The sequence below is a fragment of the Phoenix dactylifera genome, chromosome 16, assembly GCF_051530095.1.
Source record: "Phoenix dactylifera cultivar Ajwa chromosome 16, Ajwa_hap1_PhDact_Kaust_v1.1, whole genome shotgun sequence".
NCBI classification, from domain to species: Eukaryota; Viridiplantae; Streptophyta; class Magnoliopsida; order Arecales; family Arecaceae; genus Phoenix; species Phoenix dactylifera.
In genome coordinates, this window is record NC_143205.1 from 10,418,213 (window position 1) to 10,445,960 (window position 27,748).

Genomic DNA, 27,748 nt, shown 5'->3' on the forward strand with positions numbered 1-27,748 from the left:
TATATTGCGAACCGTGTGGCATGGTAGAGCAAGGAGGTTACATAATTGACATCATTGATAAGAAGCTTCCCCTCAAAACAAATAAAGTTTTATACAAAAAGACAAAAAAACAATAATAAGATCTTGTAGTTGTTAGAAGAGAGATATATAAATTCATCTGTAAGAGTCCTCAACATAGGACTCTAATTGTATTTCTAACATGTTGGGCTTAAATTCCTACATGGGCGAACCTGATTTACGGTTCTTAAATAAAAATCATCTTTTCTAATAAGTTTGGTTTAATTACTTATACCTTACAACTGAGTCCTACAATCCAGGTTTATGAAAAACATGAGCTGTTGCTCGCCCATAGGAATTCTATCAGCAATAACAAAGATAAGGAGTTTAGTGGCTAGTTGTCTCAGTCTCTTTGATGTCTACTGAAGATAAGCTAACCTTAATCAATTCTATACTATAAAGTTTGCTCTCATAGTGTATGTCAGTATTTTAGGTCCCAAATTGGGTGGTAACAAGAAAAGAAACAATCAGAAGATCTTATCGTTGGAAGGGTTCAAATCATGCTAAGAGTAGTTTTGGCTGGTGAATTAGGTGCAAAGGAATTTGAGAGATCTAAACCTGGCACTCTTGGAAAGGAGGTGGTGGCAGAAATTGTTCGGTTCATAGGATCACCAATGGAAGAGGTTTGTTGGATGGTTGAACTATAGAAGGAATTCCATCTGGTGCTATAGTAGACTGCCATTGGCTTCAAGTTTGAGAGGGGTGTTTTGAAGGCCAAAGACAACTTCACCTAAGGGTTATCCTCTCATAGAAAAAGTCAAATAAAATTTTGGTACGACCAGTTGTTAGGAAAACATGCTTTTGGGACCTTTTTCACCTATTATCTTTGATCTAGTATCTGATATGGCTGCAATGGTGGCTGACATGCATCAAGGAGCTGATAATAGATTTCAATGAGTATGCCAGTTTAGAAGAAGCGCAGATGAGTCGGTGCTTGTTGAGCTCTCATGCTTGATGGATATCCTGAGAGTACTAAATCTCATTCTAACCCTAGCAATGCGTGAGGATGGAGTTATTCATGATAAGATTATATTATAAATTTTTGAATTTTAGAGGAAAGTTTTATCACTTTTCGCCAAACATCTGAAGATTTCCTATTTCAGAAAAAGTAAAAGAGAATAATTTTTTTTCGCCAACAAATCCTTGTAGCTAAAAATCTTCTTACAAGATCATGACCTGAATGGCAATATTTTCTATCCAATGTAACTCAGCTAAATAATCATCTTCCCATCTGTTTTTGAGATGCTCTTGTATGTGGTAGACTTCAGAGTTATATATGCAAATGAGAGTTTAAAGGAGTTACATATGCCAATGACAGTTTAAAGGTCGGCCTGGTTATCTCTAATTTCAGGGTTTAAGAAGAATCAAAATCAACAAGGATTAAGAAACATCTCCCTCATCTCCCCTCCCCCCCTCCTCTTTTTTCCAATTGATATTTAACCTTGTCTGTATACCACATTCATGTTTTCAGTGAAATATAGATGCAAGCAAGCAAAAAAATAAATATATTGTACCAGTTGAGCTTTCAGTATTGAGTTAATGTCAAAAGAATCTGAGATGGGAAATACGAATGACAGAGAAAACATAAATTTGGCAAATTGTCAATTTCACAAATTATTGTTTTATGCAAGAGATTTCATTGCACAAGCACTCGCCATTATTAAGTGATGATTTGAATTTCAAAGAGCATTAACATCATGATGTGCCAAGATTATCGTTCATCCAAGCACATTTGTTCTATTTCTCTTTGGAGATGGAGGGTTCACAAAGATGCTTCACTAATTTGGCAGCACAAACAAAATGATTTGCAGGTTGACAGTTACCTGCAATCTGATTTCTGGTCAGTTAGGAGATTGCCCCCACTTTTCTTTCTTTATTTTCTTTTCTTTTTTTTTGGCATATGATCATAGAAAGAATGCCTTTCCGCAAGCAGAGACAAGGCCACATATATCTGACACTCTCCAAACCTTACCGGAGCCTCATGCACCAGAACATCCTTTATATCATCATATCGAAAGAATAGCCTCCAAAGTTTAGGATAAGGATGCTTGTTTAACACAAAGTTTCAAACAAACGTGAAGGAGGTATCTTGCATTTAGGTAGACGTGAAAAACATTTATTTACCTTTATCTAGGAGAAAAATAGCATATATCACATCTGACAACTTCAAGCTGCATGTGCCATCTCAGAGGTCGCATGAGCAAGTTGGCCAGACATTCACAGAAAAAATGTCACAGAATCAGCAAAGATGACCGAATAGGCTTATGCATCCCTTAACTAAGGTTATAAGCTTACACAAAAGCAGGGATCCAAGGAAGCATGCTACACTCAAATCAACGTGAAGATCACTTCGTAATTCAGAGAAATGAAAGACTATGAACGGGAAAAAGCCACGGATAAGAGGCTGCAATATTCTTCCACCTCTTTCCAGCAAAGTTGGAAAGGCATATAAGTCTTGCCTCACTGGCTTTTCTGAGTTTTAGGCCTGACAGGTCTGGCTGGTTTGATTATATGGCCCAGTAGGATAATCACAATAGGAACAATGGTACCGACAAAATATACACTCCTGTAGGCAGCAACAGTTTCTTGCATGCTTAGTACCTGAAAGAAAATCAAAGGTATCAGATGCATATGGTCTGTTTTTTTGATACAAGCAGTGTAATATGAGAAATGACTTCAAAAAATATGCTAGTCATTCAATCAAGAGAAAGTAACATTCCAGCTTCTGATGAGGTTTAGATCTAGAACAGGAGAACAGAAGCTAAGTTTCTGTTTTGCTAACTTGGGTCGATTTTAACCAAAAAGCATAAGATCAATTTTTCACAACGTTGGTTTTGACCACTTTCAGCAGTTTTGGTCGAGGAAAAAAACGAAGATGTCAATAAAATTACAAATAAAAAAAAATATATAAGCAATAAACTAACCTAGGCATCATTCAAATATTATTATGTTTTTCAAGACCTTTCAATGTATTACTACAGTAATTCTGCTCTACAATAACTAAAATTTATTTTTTAGAAAGATCTATTGTTAGAAACATCTTTAAAAAGTACTGTATTTATTTTTTTAGTGACATTCTAACAGATGACAATCCAAATGCATATGAGATATGAGTTTTAGATACCCAAACCAACATAAATAAAAAACTCACCTTCCTCTAACCTTTTTGGAACTTGATGTTGCCATGCTTCAATGTTTTCTCAATATTCAGAATATGTAAGTTTAGTTTAAAGAAAATGCTTCCTAACATCTAAAGAAATAATAAACGTTCACAAATTTACCTACCTCATAAGCCCATTGAACTCAACCTTATAAGTTAGATTCAGTGCCCCAGTTTGGAACAAATTCAAAGCAAAACCACAGTGTTTTAAGTTCTGGAGTTTCTAGAGGAACTCTATAGGTTGGACCTGATCAATTTTGTAACTCAGTTACATTAAACTGAAATTCTGGGGAAGTTCTGGTTTCTCAAAAAGCTATTGATGGCTTCCTCCACATGGAAGGAGTACTCAACTCGTGTTTAATCTAGTTCTGCTGGACAGCTGTTAAGTCTCCTCTAGCAGAGGACTTCTATGTTCTTTTCTGTTCTGATTGTATCCATTTTTCATTACTCCAAAAAAGTTTGGGTAGGTTTTCCCTCCTTTCTAAAAATAAAAAATAAAAGAACAACACATACAAACTCTATATCATAGGCCTGGGACAATTTATATACTAGACTACAGTGCAAATATTTGTTCCTTCTTATTCTTCTTCTTTTGCGCGTGTGTACATACTCGTGCATGGGTCCTGGAAACTGTTTGTAAATGGGCACATGCAACTGGTGCAGTTAATATTCCAAAGAAAAGCAAAATGGCACCGCATAACCAAGCAGATCAATAAAACTTCAAAATGATGAACAAAAGGTGGAGAAGCTCTGTAAAGTAAATTGCTGCTACCAGATAAAAAATTGATTTTCATGACTGAACACCCGGTGAAATGGATTTAGGAAAGCAATGGATTTAGGAAAGCACGTGCATTTTCATAGAATAAATATGTAGAAAAAAGCCACATAAGATGAGAACTGACCAAGAAGCCAATGCAGGAATAGTTAAGAACAAGTAGCGTGTAGGCAAAATTGGTAAATGCCATTATCTTTCTAAGCAAAGTGTTCCTGGGGGAAATAGCTTGCTGCCATCTGTAGATTACTGCTCAAACATAAGAAAGAAAACACATCACCAAAGTGGATAGAAAGTTCAAAAACCATACATAAAGGCGGGTAGAATAGCTAAGTTTGAGATGAATACCTCGTGAACCAGCGATCATCAATGCCGATTGAACAAAAAATATCATGTATCCAGGATACAATCCCTATTGCCATAAGGTAATAAGATGCATGAGTAACTTACTGATATTGAAGAAACTTATATTTTATACTATTTGGGACAGCGTATGTTGAACCGGCCCGTACCGGCCGGTATGGGCCGGTACAAACCGGTCCGGCCAGCTACCGGTACGCCAGAGCCGTAGAAACCGGTACAGGCCGGTTCCTTGCCGGAGACGAAGAAGACGAGGAGAAAAAAAGAGAGCGCGGGGAAGAGAGGGAGGGAGCCCATCTTCGGCCGCCATCGGAGAGCCGCGGAGGGGCGTCGGAGGCCGGTGGGGGGCGGCGGAGCCCGGCGGGGGACGGGGGAACCCGCGGGGGCGCTGCGGAGGCCGAGGCCGCGGCCGCATCCCCTGTTTCAAAACGGGGGCGCTGCGGAGGCCGAGGCCGCGGCCGCGTCCACTGTTTCGAAAGAAACAGGGAACGCGGCCGCGGTTTTAAATTTGGGGAGTTTAAGTGAAGTCGGCAAATCGGTTGCCGACTTCACTTAAAAATCCCCAAATTTTTTAATTTGGGGATTTTTAAGTGAAGTCGGCAACCGATTTGCCGACTTCACTTAAAATCCCTAAATTAAAAAACGCGGCCGCGGCCTCCGCAGCGCCCCCGCGGGTTTCCCCGTCCCCCGCCGGGCTCCGCTGCCCCCCACCGGCCTCCGACGCCTCTCCGCGGCTCTCCGATGGCGGCCGAAGGTGGGCTCCCTCCATCTCTTCCCCGCGCTCTCTCTGGTTCTCTTCTTCTTCCCCGGTTCCGGCGGGGAAGAGCTTCCCGGTTCGTACCGCCCGGAGCACAGTACGAACCGGCCCGTACCGGTCCGGTAGGCAACCGGTACGCCTACCGGATCCGGTACGGCGGACCTTGATTTGGGACATGATATGTGGAAGAGAATGAAGCACGGAAGTACTTCAAGACCTTTTCTTTTTTTCTAGCTTCTCTCAAGTTCCAAATGACAACAGTAAAATAGATCAAGAAGGACAAGTACAGATAAGATCATAGCTCAAAAAATTGCGACTAGCCTAGCAAGGAGAAAGCTTATCATGATACCCATAGATAGAATGGATAGGGAACGAAAAGTATTTAAACATTATGCACCTCTACTGGCAAGAATGCATACTGACCATGCAACAATTAGACACAATCTCGCTGTGTTATATTGAATGAAAATTTTCAGATTTTAGGACTATTCTTTCATGTACACAAGAAAAATTTCTGCATAGTGGACTAATCATGGATCAGATTCATGTCTACACCGAGATTAAAATATTCAACAGTCAAGAATAATATACAATCAAACAATATTTTCTGTGTTATAAATATATAAAGAACATCTAAAGGAATTATTGGTCCTTTATAAGGCTTAAATTTGCATACAACTTATTCCAGTAAAACAAATGTAAAACTAGATAGCCCACAAATTATTCATATAGTGTAATTTTTTATAAGAAAGACACTTCAAATGAAATGACCACATTGAGATATCTTTAGGAGTGGAAAGATAACTTTATACTCACATGCCAAACAGCACTGACAGTCTGCGTAGCCAGCAACTGAAGGAATCCAGGTTTTTTCCCTTTCTGAATAAGCCTTTCATATACATCTAAAATAAAAATGACATCTCAGATTGCATGTTCATTCAGACAATCATCTGACCATTACAAACTTTTAAATGGTGCAAACTTCAAAGGCAGGTTATAGGGAGAAAAAGGATTAGACCAAATATTGGTATCAACATATTAGTAATTGACATTAAAATATAGAGTAAATTACAAAAAAAACCCCGAGATTAGGGGTAAATTACACTTACATCCGATAGTTTGAAAAACCTATGCTTACCCCGTGAGGTTTATTTTTGTGTAACACTTTAACCCATAACTTAACAAAATGTTAGTCAAGCCATTGACCTTAAATGGGAACCAATTGCGACATCAGAAAATTTAAAAATGACCAAATAGGATTAAGTGACATAACAGCGACTCAAGGACATCAGAAAACATGCAATTTTTCACATGAGGTAAACAGTTTCACTAACGCCATTAATTTAACTGGGTGCAAGTATAGGTTTCACAAACTATCGAGTGTAAGTGTAGTAAATGTAAACCTCAGGGAGAGTTTCGTAAGTTACTCTAAATATATAAAACAATCACAAGGCAAATAAAAGAGCAAACTAGCATTCATTATTCACCCATTGGATTAAAAAGTTGTGCATACACTTTAAGGACTTCCGCTTGTAAATTCTACCACCATAATTGCATTAAACTAGACCAATAAACACTCAGCAACATGATAAACAAGTGAAGATCCAGCATACACAAAAGTTTCTGATGTTATTGATCTATACAAGTCCTTGAAACCATAAATAGAAACATCCAAGTATTTGGCTTCATTAACTGTTCATTTGTTCACTAAAGCAATTGAAAGTAGCAGTTGTCAGTGCAAAAGCCAACATTTCAGGACTCGACAATAAAATTAACCTGTTTCATTTAACATCATCCATGACTGAAGCCATGCAATAAACCACACTGGCATGCATAGATGCCTTCGGACACATGCATGTGCAAATAATATTATCTTTCACAAGAATACTTGCATGCACAGGCAACAATCAGCAAAAGGTGGATGAAACCCAGACATACAACTGCCGTAGAACAATTGAACTTCCCGGAATACACCCTCAGACTCCAATTTGCACAACTTCACACAGGCTTTCAGTTCCTCATTCAAATTAAGGGCAGGGAATCTAATAAGCACATGCAATAATACGGGCAGGATACAGAATATAAACTTACAGTAACGTAGCCAGGTGCTGACTTGTATGTTCCATACAAGTGGTAGCTGAACTGCACTCGTGGCAATCTCCACACCAAGAATATCAACATTTTTTGCACGGTCCCACTGAGGTTTAGAATGTGAGGAGTCTGACCACCCAGTGAAACCCAGACCAGAAATGATGATTGAAGCCTCTGAGATTGACCAAATAAAATAGTATTTCCAACGGGCAGTAAATCCAGACATGTATTGGTATCTCAGCCGTTGCCAGAAACCCCACTCATAATATATGGGCTCATTAAACCGAGAAAGTGGATACTGTGGTACCAAGTATAAGTATAGTCCCATACATACTGCAGCTTGAACTAAAGCACGCAATGTAGCACCATAAGGTGATGGCAATGGTCTGTCATTCGAATGCACCCAAATCTGGAACAAGAAATGATAAAATTAAATAATTTAATCCTGCAGGGAAACACAGAAGTCTACATCCACATGCATACAAGAAAATGGCATTCTTCACTTACCCCCTTGTCTTCTGTCCAATCAAGATAATCCTTTATTTCATATACTGGTCCTGCAAGGTGACTGCCACAGCAAAGACAGTAACCAATATATTCAATTATTGAGGGGCAATGAATTAATCGATATTGTTTTTGTGCATCACGCAATCCTTCTTCTTTTAGTAGCCCATCGCTGTAATTTATTGCACATGAAATGACTTTAAGAGTCAACACCATTAAAGCTCCTACAACATGCAAACATGAAAGCAATTAGTTGCTATTAAGCTGGATGTACATGAAATAAGTAGGGTATTCTAGACTTCTAGTTAGCAAAGACATGTATCAGGATAGCAGCTATAACATGACTTTCTCATTCTCAGACCTTTCCTCAGTCCCCTATTCACCAAACCGTTCATTCCATCATGAATTTTTATCCCTGAGTCAACTGAAAAAATATCTGTCTCCCTCTTATTCATTGAGAAAGACAGGGGTAGGGAAATCTATTAAATATGCTTGCTTCTATTAGGAGTATATTTACTAATGAGACTCCTCTATTAGTTTTATTCTCTGAACATGCACCTCTCCGTTTCATATCTTAACTCCTTCATGCATGAATTTCTTTCCCGTTACCCCACTTTTTGGTAGGAGATAGTTCCTCTCCCCCTTAAATTCCTTGCATTGGATAGAAGCAGCCCATGGAATTCATTTTGATACCATCTCCTTGCCGGTTGGCAAAAAGTCATCTAGTGGGCAGTCGAAAGGGGGGAAACAAATTATCGAATGAATTCCTTGTGTCATTCCTTGAAGGACATATCTCTTGGGATACAGTGGATTTTCAGGGGAAATCATTCAAGAGATGCATCTTAGACACATACACCTTTTGGTTGCGTCTTTTTATAAAGGGATGTAATCCTTTTTGGAGAGATGTGAAAAGGTATACCTCCTCTTCATATTACTGCTCTTTGAATTGCATAATAGGGGTTTGCATGGTGCCAAGAGGTAAGAACCTTCGATGTGAAACAAGAGAATAAGAAATCTCTTATTCTTGAGAGTGAAAACCCTCTCAAGAGTGTCCTCTTTAATGTTTAAATCCATGGAAAGGAAGAGGAATTTCTAAAATTTCTCTTACTTGCATCCCCAATTTCAGTTTTTTGATGTCCTTTATCCTACATTCGTGCTAAGGCTAGTTCAGCTTCTTCCTTGAGCTAACTTATCAAAGTGCACCTTAAGAAAATCACAGTCTGGTTAATTGTACTTTGGGACTTCGCAACTGGGAAAAAGTTTGCATGGATCAAGCCCAATCTACTCTAACAAGAGCCTACAGCCCAATGTGCATCAAAACGGGAAGCTTCTTTCTTTTTCATAATTATGCAGCAAATTAGAGGACTTTTACATTACCTGCATTATTTTAGTAGCAAGCAAACATGACTTTTCAACTATTTACCATGACTAACTTTAGGAAAGATGAAATTGAATGGTGCATTTGAGACAGGAACATGTTGGAACTGACACAAAGTAGAAAGTCCTCATTCTAGAAGGACGCTCAAAATCAAACAAGACATGGCACACGATGCAAGTTAGTTTTCTTTGTATCTAGACATAGAACTATTCACAAAACTGATAATAAGGAACTGAAATTTGAACTTGAAGTATACTTGTGCAAAGTTTAATAATTCCATACTAAATGAAAATTTCAGCAGTTAGGATGACAACGGATAATATCATCGATGATTCTTATTTTATTTGTTATTGTATGGGTGTGCTTTGAATGGTGAGACTAGCAGAGCAAAAGCTATCAGGTTTTTACAGCATGGGTAAAACTATGTATCAGGTGCTCATACATTGACAATGATCGAAGCAGAGTAAGGACTAACTGAATGCAGATAGCAGCAAGAGCATAGTATTATTTACCACTTTATGGATCATAGTGCTTAGATCATTAATCATTACAAGCTGACTGATGGTCAAGATCATTTACTTAAAACAATATACAGAAAGAAAGTTGGATTGCCCAAGTTGGAAAGATGAGAAAGAGATCATGATAAGTTGTTCAGCATAAGGTTGTTGGTAGGGTGTTCTAGGGCACTCTGTTGACCATACTCAGCCTTCTTATTTTTGGTCCATATGTATCTTTCCTTCCTTTCACACTTAATAAATCATAATAGACATGTACTCTCTGCATTAGTGATCATGGAAAACTACTAGCAATCCGTTTCCAAGGTAACACTAAATTCATCTACAGTGTTACTATATTAAAAGCTTAATCAATAAAAACACTGGACAGTCAAGGAGCTGCTTTATATCAAAATGAATAGTGACTACCACAGATATAAAATATGTTTTCCTTAAGGAAAACAATGTCTCAAGATAACTAGATGTGAGTTCATGCTACAATAACTCAGCAGCTAGAGCCTTGGAATTCTACTGTAGAGCTTGTCTGCAAGACCAGGTCCATGATAGATAGGGATCTAAAATAATTTCAAATATGTATACAATATAAATTTACTTAGATTTATATGATGAAAATTGGTGAAGGGGGCAAAAATCTATACTTCTAAAAACAATCACATACAATATCTGGGGTGATTCCTCAGGCCCAAATAATGTCCACAAATAGATTTAAGAGTCCAAAATCTATGGCATTAAATAGCCTGTAAATTTGCCCGATAAAATTAACTATCTGCACATAGTATATGTCAAGTTGCCTGCATGCATGAAGTAAAGCTAGAAATAAATGAGCAGTTTTACTTTTCAAAGTCAATCCACTGCAATACACAATGATACTTTAAACAAGTTTACTACCAGTTGCGTCAATGCCTCCTTCCTTCCATGCATCCCCACTCATGTAGTACACATGGCTACACAGAATGTAGGAAAGAAAATAAGTGATTAAACAAATCACCTAAGGAAAAAAAAGAATTAACTGTGAGCACAGGTAGCAACTTTAAAAAAATAATGGTAAGCATATAAACAAAAGATTGTTATCATTATTCATGTGGCAAACATGCATATGAGTGCCTAGTTGACCACTATCTAGGTTGTCTAGGCTCTCTAAGAGCCTAGACAGCCAAGTCACCTAGCAGTGTTTTTGCCAACACTAGGGTTTGGGCAAGAATCTTTGGCTTATAGGGCCAAGCTAGCTCTGGAATTGAGTGTCCAATAAGGATACAGGCTGTGTCAAAGCTTACTGCGAGGTGAGAACTACCATGGCCTGACTAGATAGCCACCTATCATTAAAACATATAAAAAATATTTATTATGTTTATATATATGATTGTGACTGAGGATTCATAAAGCCGACCCAAATAGTTGGAAAAATTATATTTCTAGCTATGCTTACAGATATACTATCTCTTTCATTTATTTTCTCACCTAGATCCAATCACCAGAGATCAGGCGAGAATTTTGCTCCTCCCTCTCCTACTTTCCCATCTCTCTCTCACTCCATCCTTCCCTTGCCTTCTTGTACTTCAGAGCACCAACACCACCACTTTTTGCAATCCTAACAGCCTCACTTCTCTCTTTCTATGTCTATCTCTATCTCTTTGCCAAAATTGTTGCATTTTCCTGCCCCTTCCAACACCACCACCATCAACAAAGCCCTCAATACCATTGTCTCTACACAACCCTTCCAACAACACCACCACCTGCATTGTTACCACCACCTAAATGTTCTACCACCCATCAAAACATATGCTATCCTCTTCATCTACCCCCCTCGCCAACAAGAAATGGTCAAAACCAAACCAAAGGGTTAAATAGCAGGAAAAATTACACTTGAGTCAAGGATGGACAATGCACGAGCCAGAATGTTTGGCCTTGGAACCTGCTGCAACCTGATCCAAATCACCCTGGTCTGGGTTAATATTAGCACACACCTCAAGTCTATTGTCATGCTCCATGGGTGTAACTCTTGCAATAACATAATATTGGATTTCTTTAAAAAACATGAATTCACCAAGGAAATCGATCCTTAACTTTTTTTTTATGTTAAAGCTTCAAATTCATCGATATGTCACTGTTGCTAAAACTCCCAAGAACTACAGTAGGAAATCTGGTTAACATGGAAGATACTCATCATTAGTCTAAATCAAAAAATAAAACACACAATGAGATATTCTCTGTCAAGAATGTTAGGTGTAACCTATCACCAAAAGGTTAGAGGATAGGTTCTGAATTCTATTTGGTGTTTGGTGCATACTGATAAGGAGGCTCTGAAAACCCATATCTATTCAGCTGATAGGCAATAAACCATCAGAATTCAGCAACTAGGTGGAGTTCTTTGATAAGCTATACACAATGCTCAACAGCACTTTCAGGAATGTTATACAGGCTTCAACATCTTTTGACCACATTTCAACCTCTGCACTTTCCGTAATGTTATACAGGCATCCATCTCCCTCATGCAATTCCAAGTCTCTCTTCACCACATTTGAGAACAACATAGTCAGCAGACAGTTGCCTTAGTTTCAAGCTGGAGCATGAAGACAACAGCATAGTCAGCAGAAAATTGCCTTAGTTTCAAGCTAGAGCAACCACATATTTTGTGTCTTAAAGCTTCTAGCACTTGTTATGCTGACAAGGCCATCAGATCCTTCTGTCCATTTCTTCGATTCAAGGGGAAGCTTTGAGAGCTTCAAGTTCACCATTCCAACCATCTCTATGGTTCAAAGAAAGTGCAAGATAGAAGAGAGCAAGAGTGGACGATAATGATAGAGAGAGATCTCACAAAAAAAGGGGGAGACCTCCAGTTCTCATGAGCAGAACCCGCTAACCTTTGTTCTCCCTTGAACACCCTAATTAAATTAAATTATTAACCTACAATAGTACAATTGCTATGAATGCATTTTAAATTACATTGGATATCTCATGCTAACACAAAGTAAGGCACCATCTCCAAAATTCATGAACAAAAAGACCCCCCGAACAAACTAATCCTCTTTCATTTCCAATTACCATGTCACGGTATAGGCATTTTTGCTATATTTAAGCTATTTTGGCTGGCTTTTAGTCTATTTCCTTTATTTTCAGCTATCATAAATCAATATTTGGGGACCATTACCTTGTTCAAACTTAATTTAACATGTACATGTCTCATTTTTATCTCATAATGGTCTCTAATCCATCATATAAGACTAAATTATACCCATATGCCAATGGGTTGGGGAAGGTGTACGCTCAATTTGTAACTGGATTGAAACCTTGAACATGAACCGAGTTAAAGCTGGCCCAACGATACTAAAATCCAAACTTTCCAAAGTTTAGGTTTTCTGTCAGGCTGAAACATCCTCAAATCAGGGCCACTTTATTAATTACCATATGAACCTGGGCTTAGTGCAAATTCATCTGGGCTTCAATATTTCACTCACGATGGGATTAAGGGCTTAGTACCTGAGAATAGACCACCATGTTGGACATGTATCCAAAGCGGATACATATCAGATACTTGGATACATATAAAGTTTTTTGCTTTTAGTATTGTGGAGAGCTGGACTCTACCAACAGTGAGTTAAAACCTCTCATTTTGACATTAGAAGTTAGTAGGATAAGAAATACACACAATGTTTTCTAATTAGAAGAGTGTGTGTGTGTGTGTGTGTGTGTGTGTGTGTGTGTGTATATAATTATCTATATATATCCTACATATCCCCGTCTCTCTATTTTTTCCTCTTGTTGAGTCAGATACTTGGATACATGTCCGAATTTGACTCCTGTGTCCATGTCCATGCAACACCACAGTCTAGCCATTGGATAGTGCACATGTATGGGTTTGTCGGTAGTCCTTCAATCTTTAGTGCATTCTTTTCTGACTTATCGTCAAACACTCTTATTTAGCACCTACTGTCTTTCTTTCTGATTAGGGCTTCTTTAGGTATGATACTGACTGCATGAATCTAATAATGTCCCATCATCAACTCCATTTCAAACTTCAACATCCATTGTGTTGTTTGCTGTCTTTTACCTAACCTTTGCATTGAACTTGCCTTATATCACATGTTAGCGTTATTCTACCCTACCTTCTTGTAAGAAATTCTGATTGTAAAGTCCAGCACAACTTGACCATTATCTCCAGTAACGAAATGCTACTTGTCTCTTCAGATTTCATGCTTGCATCTACTACATAATTTCACTTCACCCTCACCCCTACATCATGTAAATCCTCTACTTCAGCAATGCCTGTTGGACAGCACTAGCATTCTACTGGTTTGATCTGGACTAAGAATTGAATAAGATTCACTAGAAAAGCATAGGATAAGTTTCACAATTTGGTGTTCAAATTTAGGTCTCCAAAATAAGTAAGCTGTCCTTATGAATGATGTTAGATGAAGGAAGAGATCTATGTAAAGGCAATAATGCATTTTGAAGTTAGTCATGTCAGTAAAGTCATTATGGGGTTAATGGGAAGGAAGAGCAAAACCGGCACTCATCAAGGAGTCATCAAACTTAGATCACCCTGCAGCTTGCTAACATCACTATCATAAAAAGATTTTGGTAGTATTAGCATATGCATCTTACTACTAAACTCCTAACGGAGTCATAACCAAACAATGATATCCAGTATCAATATTTATATTTGTACAAAATACAGCAGTTCCTCATCAAGTATATAAATTCTAACTATCCTTATGCACAAAGGATTTCACTGATAACAAGCAAGGATTGTAAGAGGACCTAGATGTCACTGCAGCGAGTATAATGTTCTTGCAGCTTCCATAAGTTCGAAGACTTTGTTGTTTCCAAGTTCCATAAAGAGATTATAATAGCATTTTAGGATGATCAAATATAAGCTGAGGTTAGGAAATAGCAAGTTTCAGCACGTGGGCCATAAGAAAGGATGAGTACAAGAAACTTGTCATTCTAGAAAACAAATTTTATTGCAATTGATTAGAATGAGCTAAAGACCATCGAAGCAGAGAGATATGTCATTTCAATATGGTCAAATTATAAATGTCACTGGACTACAAAATGTTAGCAGTGCATTGCTAAGAAAATCTCCAGTTTTGGCCATCCATATTATCCAAATGACGTAGTCTGATGAGCCAAATTGTATCCTCTACTAGATATCACTACAACAGATGATGAAGTAGAGCACTAACATGAAGTTGATATACATGCATAAATGAAGTCTGAAATGAATGTGGCGAATCTTATTGAATCATATGAAATATTGAAACAGTGCATTCAAATATAAATGTTTAGACGTATTCTTTTAACACTTGACACTTAATCCCTTTTATATTGAGCAACCATCAAAAAGAGTCAACAATTAGGAAGAAAGAAAAAACCATTGCTCAGAGGTACCTAAATTTAACTATTATTGACATTTTTGGCATTAGTATCTCCAGTAATATCACAAGTTCCACTCAAAATTAAAGTCTACATTCAGTTAAAAGAGGCCTACTTAGTTCACATGTTAGAATTATTCATCTTTTTTCCTTATTTTTTTATTGTTTCCTTTGAACAGGGTCAGACTACACTAGTCTCTCCTCTCTACTGATTATATAAGATTGAGCTACTATACCAATATCAGCAACAAACCGACAACTTCTATGCAGTATTAATGCTGTAAATCATTGCAAATTAGATGGTTAGAAGATTAAAACTGTCAACTTCTTGATATACGCAGAAGAGCCTAAATCAAGAATATAACAAAAGTGACAACTTCACCAAGTTGCTCTAGGACACACAATAAGAAATCTTCAAAATAGGAATCGTCTTTAGCTAGTAGAGATACGCTTGAATTTATAGCATCCAACTAACCACCTGGGTCTTGTTAAAAAGAAAAATATCATAAATGAATGCTATGATGGCATACAGCTGAATGCTTTTAATCAAGACAATGATATTTTCCCATTTAGCATGAAAGATCAGTATGACCCCACCTGCCTGCCAATATGACATTTCACACCACGTAAAAGAATCCTGCTTCTCAAGTTACACACAACACCATAAATTTCTATTCATCACCACGCTTTATCACAATTCATCCCATCCTCCAAGACACCAACATAACTTCGAGATCTGGAATAGATAAATTACCATTGAATGGAAAATATAAAGAATCAGCACTTCAATGACACTTCAGAGCTCAAGTACCTTCGACACTTTGCTACGAGTATGACCTTCAATTTGTCAAGAACTAAAAATAATCATTTTAGAGCACTCCTGCATGCAAGCCAAAACAACCTACCAAGCAATTTTCCACATAATCATCTCATCCAATTTCGCATAAAAAACAAAAGCTCGCACCACAAAAGGCCTCTACGAAGAAAAACAACGGCAAATCCAGCAAAAAGTCTAAGAAAAAACATGAAAACAATCATTTTCGAGCACTCCTGCATGCAAGCCAAAACAACCTACCAAGAAATTTTCCACATGAATCTTTCAATTCATCCAATTTTGCATTAAAAAAATCAAAACTTGGCATCACAAAGGACTTCTACGAAGAAAACAGCAAATCCAGCTAAAAAAAGAAACCTAAGAAAACAAAACATAATCCAAGGCCAATTACCATCCGATGAGGTAGCCAAACCCAATGAAGAAGGTGATGATGCCGCAGTGGCGTCGGAACAGGCGCATGGAGGCGTACGCCAGCCCCATGGGGATGAGGAAGTGGAGGTTGGAGGAGAAACCGAAGGAGAGATACGAGAGAACCGCCCCAGTGACCGCGGCATAGAGATGCTTCGGTAGGGTTCCCGGAACCAGCCTCCACGCGAAGCTCACCGGAATCGTCGACACAAAGCAGAGCAAGAAGCGCAGCACCGGCACCGACACCCCTATCGCCGCCGCCATGGTCTCCATCTCCACGAGAGAGAGAGAGAAGGAACTCCTTTACGAGACGCTCACTGCTCGATAGCGTTTTTATGCGAGAAGAGGAGGCCGGCGAGGGAACTCGAATTACTCGACTTTTTGGACGGTGGTGATGTGGGGTTTTGCCTCGAGATTCTCGAGTTCGGCGGGGACTGGGGAGCGAAGCTGTGGTCCTGGAGTTTGTAGCAGGTACGCGATATTGGGACCTCCGCCCAAAAATAGTACGAACGGTGGGTTAGATATAGGTTAATGGGTTGTACCAAAAAAAGAAATAGGTGGATGAGGTCCTGGAATTTGAACTGCGTATGTGGATATGGAGGTTGGGCAAGAGGGTTTTTTTTTTTTTTTTTTGGCTTAGGAAAAAGAAAGAAAGAAGGGAGGAAAGGGATAAGAAGAACCTCACTCGCATAGCAGTACTTACTGAGCCCCTTCTGTTTGGAGAGTGTTCGATACCAGCTGAATATTTTTTACTTATATCCTCTCTATCCGTAGTAGAGCCCCAACAGCGTGGCAGCTCTATCTCTATGTGAGTACGCCATACCAGCACCATCTAAGTAACGACAGACCAGATAGCGACTTCATCGGACAAAACAGGTGGGAGGCATCCAGTCTCCGCATTTAATCGACGTCCGCATGTTTCGAATCTAGACCATTTCGATGGAATCAGAGCCTTATTTCCATCGTGCTGCCACCTCAATAGTAAGAGGGGGGTTGTTTGCTCATCGCGTTTAGTTTTGGTTCATTCCTATGTATTCAGGAGACCGTTGGTTATGGGGACAAAGGTACCAAAAATAAATTTAAGGCCAAATTTGGGAAGAAAGAGTAAATGTATCTTATTTTGCCTTTCTTTTTTTTTTTTTTTTTGGGGGGGGGGGGGGGGGGGGGGGGGTGGCACGTGGAATAAGTTAGTTCCCAGATTAGGAAGAAAAAATAAAAACTGAGTTTAATTAGATTTCATTTGACATCATTTCTAGTTTTTCAGTTTTTAATTTTATAAAATTATTTTTCCTACATTCAGTTTTCATCACTTCTAGTAATTCTTTTCAATAATAAAATAAATTTAGAGTGGGCTTGAGATTTAGTGTGCTGGGAATAGTGGGATGCTGCCCATGGTGAGCTGGCAAATTAAAAAAAAAAAAAAGGATGGCAAGGGGTGAAGTGCAAGGAGGATTGTATGGGAAGAGATGAGGAGAAATAGAGATTAAAAAAAAAAAAAAAACACTGGTGATGTTGAAGATGAGGTTGTTGAGCTTCATGAGGATGAGGGGCTGGTCGAGGATGGTGACTTAGCACCCGACGTAGCGGTGGGGCTCACCAATAATATTATTTTCTTATACTATTGATTCATTGACCAATTGAAGCCTAGCTGATAGTAGTACAATATTAATATAATTTGAAGTAGAAGCAAATCAAAGCTAGAAGCAAGATTGAATTTAAAACAAGAACTAGAAGAAAAGGATAACTATCTGAAACTAAAAGGGAGTATAGAATTAGAACGGATAAATGGAAGGTCTTGTGCCTCCTCTCGCATTGAACCTTCAGCATCCCACTTTCAATCTTCACAAGGCTTGGTTGAAGAACACAGGCATCTCACTGATAACTCCTTTCCTAACTGCAGCATCTTATATGAGCCTTAAACAGCGCTCCTTACCACACAAGAGAAATTTGAAAGAAAATCCTCAGTAGATAGTTATATTGATTTCAATGATCAAAACTAAATACATAGCTAGGGTATTTATTAGATAGATATCCTGAAACCAATAGACTTTTTTTTTTAATCACTTAGGATATAGTTTATCTGAAGAAGGAAAAAAAAGATAAATATCAAATAAATAGTAGAAGAAATAAACATGAAAATTCGACCAAAAACAAAGGAAAATCATCATTGAATAAATATCCCATGGAATGGCAATTTCATAAATACTGAAAGTTCAACAGCACTGACATCTTCAACAAATCAGTCATTTTTTCCTCAACTGATATTCGTTTTCTAGTAATTTAAGATGCTTTGGAAAGCTAATTATATACCGGATGTCGTGAAAGTAGTTCTATTTAAAATTTTAAATATCCTCGATAGTAAGTTTCCTTCTAGATTAATATGCACTAGACTACTTTTTTTAATGCAACTAAGAATACCTTTGAGTCAAGTGCCATACTTTATTTTTCCTTCAAGAAATATTTATCAGTTGGGTAGACTTTTAGAGTGTTTTACCCATTAGTACGTACGTACATCTCAGTATAAATCTGAAGGGTTTGTCTTTCAAGTTTGTTCAAGCACAATTTTCAATATAGCTAGCCATGCGATGCTCTTGAGCTTTGGTGGCCTTTTATCATATGGGTTACAATGACAAAACCTCCATTTGGGTTCTTATATACTTCTCTCATAGCTGACAACCATTGAAACCTTTGCCTGCATCATTAGTGAAACAATATATAAGGTTAATCATCAAACCGTTATATAATCTTTCTATAAAAATGTGCAGTGATCTATAAATATTGCAGGATTTTCTCTCATTTTTTGTCTATCTTCTTTTCTTCTATAATATAGAGTAGCACATAATCTCTCTCCTTGACACCTCCACTCAAAATCAAGTTAGAGTCGCAACAACCGCCGCATACTCGTGGAGAATTTTCTCCACAAGCATGCAGGATATCTCACCACAGTATCATAAAGCAAACAGTGGAATATATTTAAATATCCAACATTCAAACTTTAATTTAAATAAATAAAATCAAAACTTAATATCTCACAAAATTGGCAATATTTAAAAAGTTTTGCATTAAACTTCGATAAAATCCTAATATAGAATAGAGAACTAAAATTAGGCAACTAATCACTCTTTCCTGTAGCATACCCCTATGCTATCTTAGTTTCCAAGATCTATATAAATAATAAGGTATCGAATAATGAGTTACATAGCTCAGTAAGTAGTGAACAACTTAACTAGATAAATGAGGTAATAATTTACTAAAAGTAAGGAGAAGAATCACGTCAGTTCAAAAACTAAAACTAGTTATGTAGCATTATAAACACTTTATACATGTCAAATTTGATCTTTCTCAAAATCTAGGTTTTATTGATAAATCTACTTTTTTTTTTTCAAAACATCAAGTTTATCTCAGAAGTCATGAATTATGACCACACTTATATTATATGGCTGGGTCGGATATGAGACCAGAAATAGTCAAAGTATTAGCATATAACTCATATTGGCAGACTATCAATATGTCAACATATAATCTTCACTGACAGGGTATTGATACTGTAACAACCTAGGACCTCACCCAAAATGGCTAACCGAAAGGTATTATTTGGGTTTCTGGATCATGTATAAGTACCCAAGATCTACACAGCGAATAACCGATGTGGGACTAAACACACGCCCGCACGGATCCTCACATACTCTCCCCGTTCAAGTCCTGACGTCCTCGTCAGGCTAAGGGTTCAAATCTATTCAAATCTAATCACAAACACCACGATCGGCCCGTGGTCAACCCCAATAGATTCGTGCTGTAGTGTCCCTAGTCCACATAGATTATGGGTCAGGTTCGCTCTGATATCATTTGTAAGAACCCAGGACCTCACCCAAAATGGCTAGTCGAAAGGTATTATTTGGGTTCCTTGATCTTGTATAAGTACCCAGGATCTACCCAGCGAAACCGATGTGGGACTAAACACACGCCCGCATGGGTCCTCACAGATACACTAGCATATAACCTCTATTGGCAAGGTATTGATGTGTCAACATATAACCCTTATTAGTAGGATATCAATATACCAGCACATAACTTTTACTGGCAGGATATCGATGTAATAGCGCATAACCTCTACTGGTAGGATATCAATATACCAATACATAACTCTCACTGGCAAGGTATCAATATACCAGCTATCACGCCTCCAACCCAAGTTCGCGAGCCGGGAGTTATGGAAATTGTCGGATACTCATAGAAAACTCTCTCCATAAGCATATAAGGTATCTATCACGATATCATAAAGCAAACAGCGAAATAAATTTAAATAACCAATGTTCAAACTTCAATTTAAATAACTAGAACCAAATTTTAATATCTCATAAAATCAACAATATTTAAAAGTTCTTAAATCAAGATCTAGTCAAAACCTAATCTAAATTAAAAATATCAAATTCAGCCTCTAGTCACTCTCTCGATCATAACCCCATGCTATCTTAGTTTTCAAAATCTATAAAAATAATAAGATATGGAATAATGAGGTAGATATCCCAGCAAATAATAAACATATTAACTAGATTAATCATACAATAAAACAAATAATTATTTACAAAAAATAAGCAATTCTTGTTTGTGTTTGCTTGACTTCCTCGGATGCAATAAGAGAGAGATGTTTCAGGAGGACTAGAATCATCCTTTTAGAGGCATCTTCTTAGGGGGTGAAGATTTGTTCATCAGTGGGGAGGAGCCCTTTTCCCTGGCTTGATAGTTAAATGCTGGGTCACAATTGGTTGAGATAACCAGGCATCTCTTTATAAGTCCATGCCAAGACATCTCTAAAGTTTACGAGCAATGCAACTATTCTTTTGTCCTTCTCCTTGGTCAACGATGAAAAAAAGAAAAATCTTCCTTGGTAGAGTAGGGGAGACGGTTAGGATAACAAACTTGAAACATGAAGCCCGAGTGGCCGGCAGGCGAGGGAGTGGTTAGTAGCAAATAGCAACCTAGTTGATGGCATTCCTCTCTGCGGTTGGCACTTGAGGAATAAGGACACTAGATTGCCCTATAAAAAAAACTTACTGAGGATCCTTTCCAATTCCCCAAAGATTGAGTTTCTACTTTCTTTATATTTATAATAGCCAGATTGAGAAATAAATTAAGTCAGAAGGTAATCCTCAATGGAAGCGAGATAGGTATTTTTTAAGTTTCAAACCTTGTTCATTCCAAATGCTAAATGAGATGACTAACCATAATACCCACTGATGTGCGTTGTATTGACAACACTCTCGATCAATCAAAGCCAAGTCTCTCGATATAAGGTCTCTCCCCTTCCATCAGTACATATTGTCTGGGACTCTATTCTAGTCATTTTTTAGTGCTCTTTTTAAACTTTTTTCTCCTTTGTTGATTTAAGATTGCACGAGAGAGAAAAGAAAAACGAAGTCTATCCCAAATGAGAAGGCAGTGATGATGAGAAAAAGGCGTAGGGTGGATTGGATTCTCAATCTCTAGTTTCAGTTCTACTAGTTCATCAACAATGGCTTGCCCTCCAGAGAAAAACTCTAGGTGTTCAGAGTATAATTAGTGTATAAATGACACACATAAGGATAATTGGGCCAATCTGGAAGTGAAAAGAAGGAAAGATCTAAAAGAAGATTGAGATGGAAATCAAGCACAAGCTAGAAATCAGAAAGAAGTTGCGAACTCCACAAAATGTAATTTGTTGTTCCCAAAAATTGCATGGACATAAAGAGATTAGAATTTAGAAACAAACATAAAAATTTAGGGTGAAATAGACTTCTAAAAGGTTTACAATTTTAACTGCAAGAAAATGCCCAAGATCCCAAGACAAATGAATAGCCAATCAAGTGAATTAATAGAATGATCCATTATGAAAGGACAAGATAGAAAGCAACAACGAGGTGAATTATCGAACAGTTTAATGGTTCTATGGGAGGAATTAGATATGAGATGCTTAGTGAAAGAAATTTATTTGGAGAGTCATTAGAGGATATGTAAGACAATCAAAATCCGCCAAAATCCAGAGCGAACAGGACTAGTAACTTCTGTATGAAGAATGTAATGAGAATCTAAAAGTAGCATTGAGGCGAACCAATGATTCTTAAATCAGAATGAATAGTTTGGGGGCATAACTACTGAATTTGGCATTTATGTGTTTGGCGGGTGACCGAATGGACCCACAAAATAATTGGAGTAGATATTAGGAGAGTTCCCTAAAGATGATCAGATTTGAATAGTGGTCTCAATGCATGTATCTTGTAGTGGAGTTTGTAATTGCAATTGCTTCATCTATATATCCCCATTATTGTTTAATCAGACAAGGCTAATTTTGCAATCTTATCTATATATTTATGTATGTGAACACCCAAACATATGCATTTGCATCTGCATACATACATATGTATGTGCTATGTGCATACTCACACGCACATATATAGTCACACATACAGGCATATGGACATATGTAATTTATGTACGTACACATACACATATATGTATGTATTTATGTTTGCATGTATGTAGATGAGGTTCTTCCTCATAGGTCTACTCCTTAAACTTCAGAAAATACCCTCCATATTTACTTATAAGCATGGCATAAAGTTGCTATTGTTCAGTCCAATGTGGCCTTGTAAAGAGATTTATTGAGTAGGCAATCTTCTTTATGATAGTCATCTGTCTTTCCTGGATCGTGCTTATTTTACACAAATATGTCTGTCTGCTTATCATGTGCTTCGTGTGAATGAAGTTAGACATCTGGATCAGATTGATCTAAATATGCTGCTGGTCTTGGCACTTATTTTTTAAGTATTTCTAGGTAGATTTAGTTATATTGGTGGTGATTGGATCTAGTAGCTGTTATGTTTTCAATATATCTAAGTCAGCTATAATGTCTACATCTATTCAGTTCTGATCCAATGTTGCAGATCTTGCTAAAACCCAGCTTGCAGTTGATTTGTTTCTATATATTTTTGTTTAAACAAAGTGAAATGAATGATGTCTTAGATTTGTAATTGTTCATGGACAGGAACAAAATTTATTGGGGCATAAAAATTAAGCAGAATTCTAGAAGCTAGTATATTTGGTAAAGATGATAAGCTATTTAAAAGTTTTAACCAATATAAATGGGAAGTGAAACCCTAAGGAATAGGCTCGAGTATTTGCAAATAGATCATTTCAAGATTAATATAACTATTACCATCACAATTGGATGTAGCAAACATTGCATGAGTAGTTAAACCTTCAAAAGCAAATATGGTGCAAGAATGTTGCGTTGATCGATTAGTAATTTTGGATCTGATTTGAATTCAAATCTTGACTATGTTAAGGGATGCTTTAGAAATCCTAACTTGACTAGGATTATTGTCTTGTTTGATGGATTCTTCACCTCAACATAAAATTGATAAAGTTTGTGAAATTGCTCGTCTTACATACATCATACCTTGTCATTGGATGTTAATACTATACACTAATCATCTTTTATCAATACTATTTTACATCTTCAAGATAAGCGGTAAAATCAGGCCCTCGAAAGAGTGCTGAATCTGAAATTTTGTCGGAAAGGAATTTGTTCTTTCAGTCTGTACGAGTGTTTTAGGGAGGCTATTGATCACTTGCGAGTGCATCTATATCTTGATCCATCATGCTTCCATTCATCCATCAATCTATTAGTCCTTCGCAGAAGAGTGTACCAAGCCTGCTTAGTAATCTACTCTATCGATTAATCTTCTTCTGAATATATAAAAAAAGAAAGAGAAGCAGTGAAGCGAGGAAAACAACCACAATATCCCAAAAAATGTCTGTCTATATATTCCCTTCACACACACATACACACAAAAGTGTGCGAGCGCACACACACAAGCCCACGAACTCACGCACATGCACAAGCAAGCACAAATCTGCATTGTCAATAACTAGCTTGTGCCTATTCAATGTTTAACTTAATTTTGGTTAGGCAGCAGAAATTCGTGAAAGGAAGCTGATAAAGAAGTATAATGAGATCAAGGTATGCACAAGCCCATGGAACATGATTTGGTTGATGTATAACTCACGAAGATAGTCTTTTCATTATTTGTTTCATTCTTCTCTATTGGCTCTACAGGCATCAGGAAAGCTTGACTCGTACTTGAGAAAAGGAAGAAGAATGTATCTAAAGATCATCATTATGTACCTTATCGGAGATCAAATGATGGCATAGTACAATAGGGACCTAGAGTAACTTTTCTTGTTCCATGTAAGCCATATGTTTCATCATCTCTCCTTCCCTTTAGTCTTTTTTTGTTGTTCTAATGGGTGATTAATGTGAGAGCCTTTTGTCTTGGTTCTGGGTTTAATCTGAGGCAGAGAGAAAAAAAGAAGACAATTAACTACAAAAGTAGAAATGAGCAATGTATTTTTATTGTAGCTCAACGTTAATGGCTAACAGAAAGTGAGCTTTTGAGAGTCATTCTTGGCAGTGTCAAGCTTTTGTTTGCAAGCCTTTTTCAGAGAATGTATGAAATGCTAAAATTATATCATGTCATCAACATTTACTGTAAATCTGTTTTTCTAGGTCGAGTGACCCTGGATTAGACCTAGCCCTCTTTGAAGGAAAAGAATTTGACCTAGAAGAATGAGTCCGGGATGAAAGCTCTTCCCACCTTCTTTGAAGAGAAAGTTTTTTCCTATGTTGTTGAATCGGTTCTATCTAAATCCCTCCCTAAGACTGAAAAAGGAACTACGGGCTACCAACAAGACTGAGGAGTCCAGATGAATATGGTGTAAGGCATGTTGAGCAAGCAATTCCCCAATTAGTTGCCCTTGGAGAGTATGTGAAATCTATATTTTAGCAACCGTATAATCTAAACAAAGAATATAGTCTCAATTTCCAACTAGTCATTATCTCTAACTTGTTTAATAAAACTATGCTTGAATAATATGTGATGTCCTTTTCTCCAACTGTCAGCCGCTATAACTTATCTGTACATTATCTAATTTAGGTTCTATTCTTCTTCTTCTTCTTCTTCTTCTTCTTGAAATGGAGTAATTTTTGAGCTCTATGATATGGTACCATTCGTAAGAGTGTGTATATTGAGCAATTAGGATCAAATTCCATCATTTCGACCTTAAAACGGGCTCGTCAAAGTAATATATTCCTTTTCGAGGAAGACTTTGGCCGGACATATCTTCAATCTGGAAAGCACTAGCCAAGTGGCTATAGATAAAGTTGATGTAAAAGATAGAATCTACTTTCTACAACATTTTGGTTTTTCTTGATTATTTTAATTAGTCATTGTCGATTTCGAAAAAGCAGTATCCTCTTTTAACTATAAGAGGAATTTGATTGAATTGTGAAAAGATGTACCTCACTAATATAAATAAAGATTTTGTATTATGGTTTTGTGTTCCATTACTGAAAGAAAAGGAGACATATATTCTATTTTTGCTAATTTTTATATTTTCTATTTGTTAAAATGATTCGAGTTTGAGTGGGTTAATGAATTTCTCTCTCCAAGTGATCAAATTGGTATTAGAGCTCTAGTCCTTGTATCTATGAGGATCTTAGTTTATGGTCTGGATGCATAAGCAGTACAAGCAGATGAGAGAGATTATTGGTGCTTGAAGTAAATAGCAAGATAATTTCAATATAGCTACTAATTGTACCTTGACAAATGCTGAGATGAAAGTATATCTCATACAATTGGAGGAGAAGATTGCTTAACTTATCGAGCTTGTATTTTGATTGGTGATGCCTATTATGGTAAAGCTATCTCCAACATCTAGAGATGAGGATATAATATCCGGCGAGGAGGATAAGAAACTTGAAGGCACATAATATTTTCCTTTTCAACCATTAAAAGTTGAAGCTCGAATCAAAATCCCTATATATGATGTCATTGTTAATATAAAGAAGCTGGATAACTGGCTAGATTAGTCAAAGATTTATTTCACTATCTATGATTATACTAGTATCTAAAAGGTACCATTTGTTTGTCTCCAGCTTTTTGGTCTTGCTCTTACTTGATGGAATTTGTCCATAAAAAATAATATCTATAATCTAAAATAGGAAAAGTTTAAGAGCCTGATCACAAAACAATTCTACATAATTTATAATTAGAAAAATTGGTGAATCAAGTGACAATACCTATAATATAAGTATGATCAATTTATCCATAACTACATTACCACGTTCTACAAGCAACCTATTCTACTGGAGATGTTCATTGATGATCATGAAATCTTTATAAAGTACATCGGTGGTCTCCATGAGAGCAACCGGAAAAAGTTAAAACTGTTCAAAGCTAAATATACCCATGAATCTAGCGAGAAGGCCATGGTCATGTTTCCTCGATTATGTAACCTTGGATGCTTCAATTGTTAATCTTAGCATTGAGTGAAAGGTTACACCTATGAGTTCTATATTGTAGGTCAATTCTATTCCACTGGTACCATTAGGCAAGGAGGAGTTTGCGCTTCATATGATGATAAGATAGGATTAAGATACTTTTGTTTCCAATTGGCATGAAAGGGGAGTCTGCACCATTGGGCCAACTAAATCATGATTAAGCTATAAAATCACCTCTAGATTTTATCTTCTGGGTAATAGGTACTAGTGGGTATTTCATTAGTGGTTTCTATTAATTTACCCTTGTATGATTTTTGTTGAATCCTATATTCAAGGGTGGGTGCAAGGCAAATGCTTTTCAAATGGACATCCACATTCATTAGATAGAGGTGCCAAGATTTCACGATCCACTACCTAATTTATTCTAATTCCAACAACTCAGATTCAAATCATGGGGATTGTCGAAATACTTCGTATCAATATATAAGTTATTTGATATATCAACATTGATTAGATCTGTTATTGAATTGCTTATTCAGTAAGCATTCTCAATATTATGCTTTGAAGAGGACTCAAACCTCCACACTCTTTAGCACGAGATTGCGTCTCGTGTGTCTATCATTTAGCCATTAAGATATTTTGAAAGTGAATCATATCCATAAATATGATATCTATCTTATATGGTATATGTAATTTTTGACAAAGATGAAATATTGGAGTATTCTTATCAATCCACCACGAGACATTAAAATGCTTTGATTGGAATTATTTGGGGGATACCTTACACACACGCATGCACGCGGGCGCGCGCACACATACATACACACACACACACATATATACATTGTATCTAAGATGCACAATCAAACCTAATTCAATATTGGATAGAAGCCTAGGGAAGTGAATATGGTATACAATCTTCGAGGCGTGCAATTGTATGAATGCTGGGGTTTTGAAATCTTAGATTTACGTCTCTGTAGCTCTTTATGGAAGTTTGTCAAGCTAGTTTCCTTAGATATTTGCAAATCCAAATCACATGAGTCCAATTCTAAGAATACCGGTATTGTAACAACTTGAGAAGCACTGGCATAAGGAAGGCATGAAAGGCAATAAGTTCAAGAAAGATGGTGGAAGACTAGAGCAAGAAACAAGCTAACAAATTTTGGAAAACTCACCATATAGGATCAATGGACATAGCAAGAAGTGTTAGAAGCTACTCTC

At 37.1% G+C, this 27,748-nt stretch overlaps 1 protein-coding gene across 1 annotated transcript; it reads right to left on the reverse strand.

Annotated features, from left to right (window-relative positions):
• Positions 1 to 2,151: 2,151 nt before the first annotated feature.
• On the reverse strand, positions 2,152 to 16,707 carry LOC103715071 (lysophospholipid acyltransferase 1-like). Its single transcript, XM_039114689.3, has 8 exons — positions 16,193 to 16,707; positions 10,483 to 10,538; positions 7,705 to 7,925; positions 7,198 to 7,606; positions 5,923 to 6,008; positions 4,338 to 4,401; positions 4,120 to 4,238; positions 2,152 to 2,658 (listed from the first exon to the last, which is right to left on the reverse strand). Exons 1-8 carry the CDS (start codon positions 16,480 to 16,482, stop codon positions 2,518 to 2,520), a joined length of 1,386 nt encoding a protein of 461 aa, XP_038970617.2. The 5' UTR covers positions 16,483 to 16,707; the 3' UTR covers positions 2,152 to 2,517.
• Between the last annotated feature and the right edge of the window lie 11,041 nt (positions 16,708 to 27,748).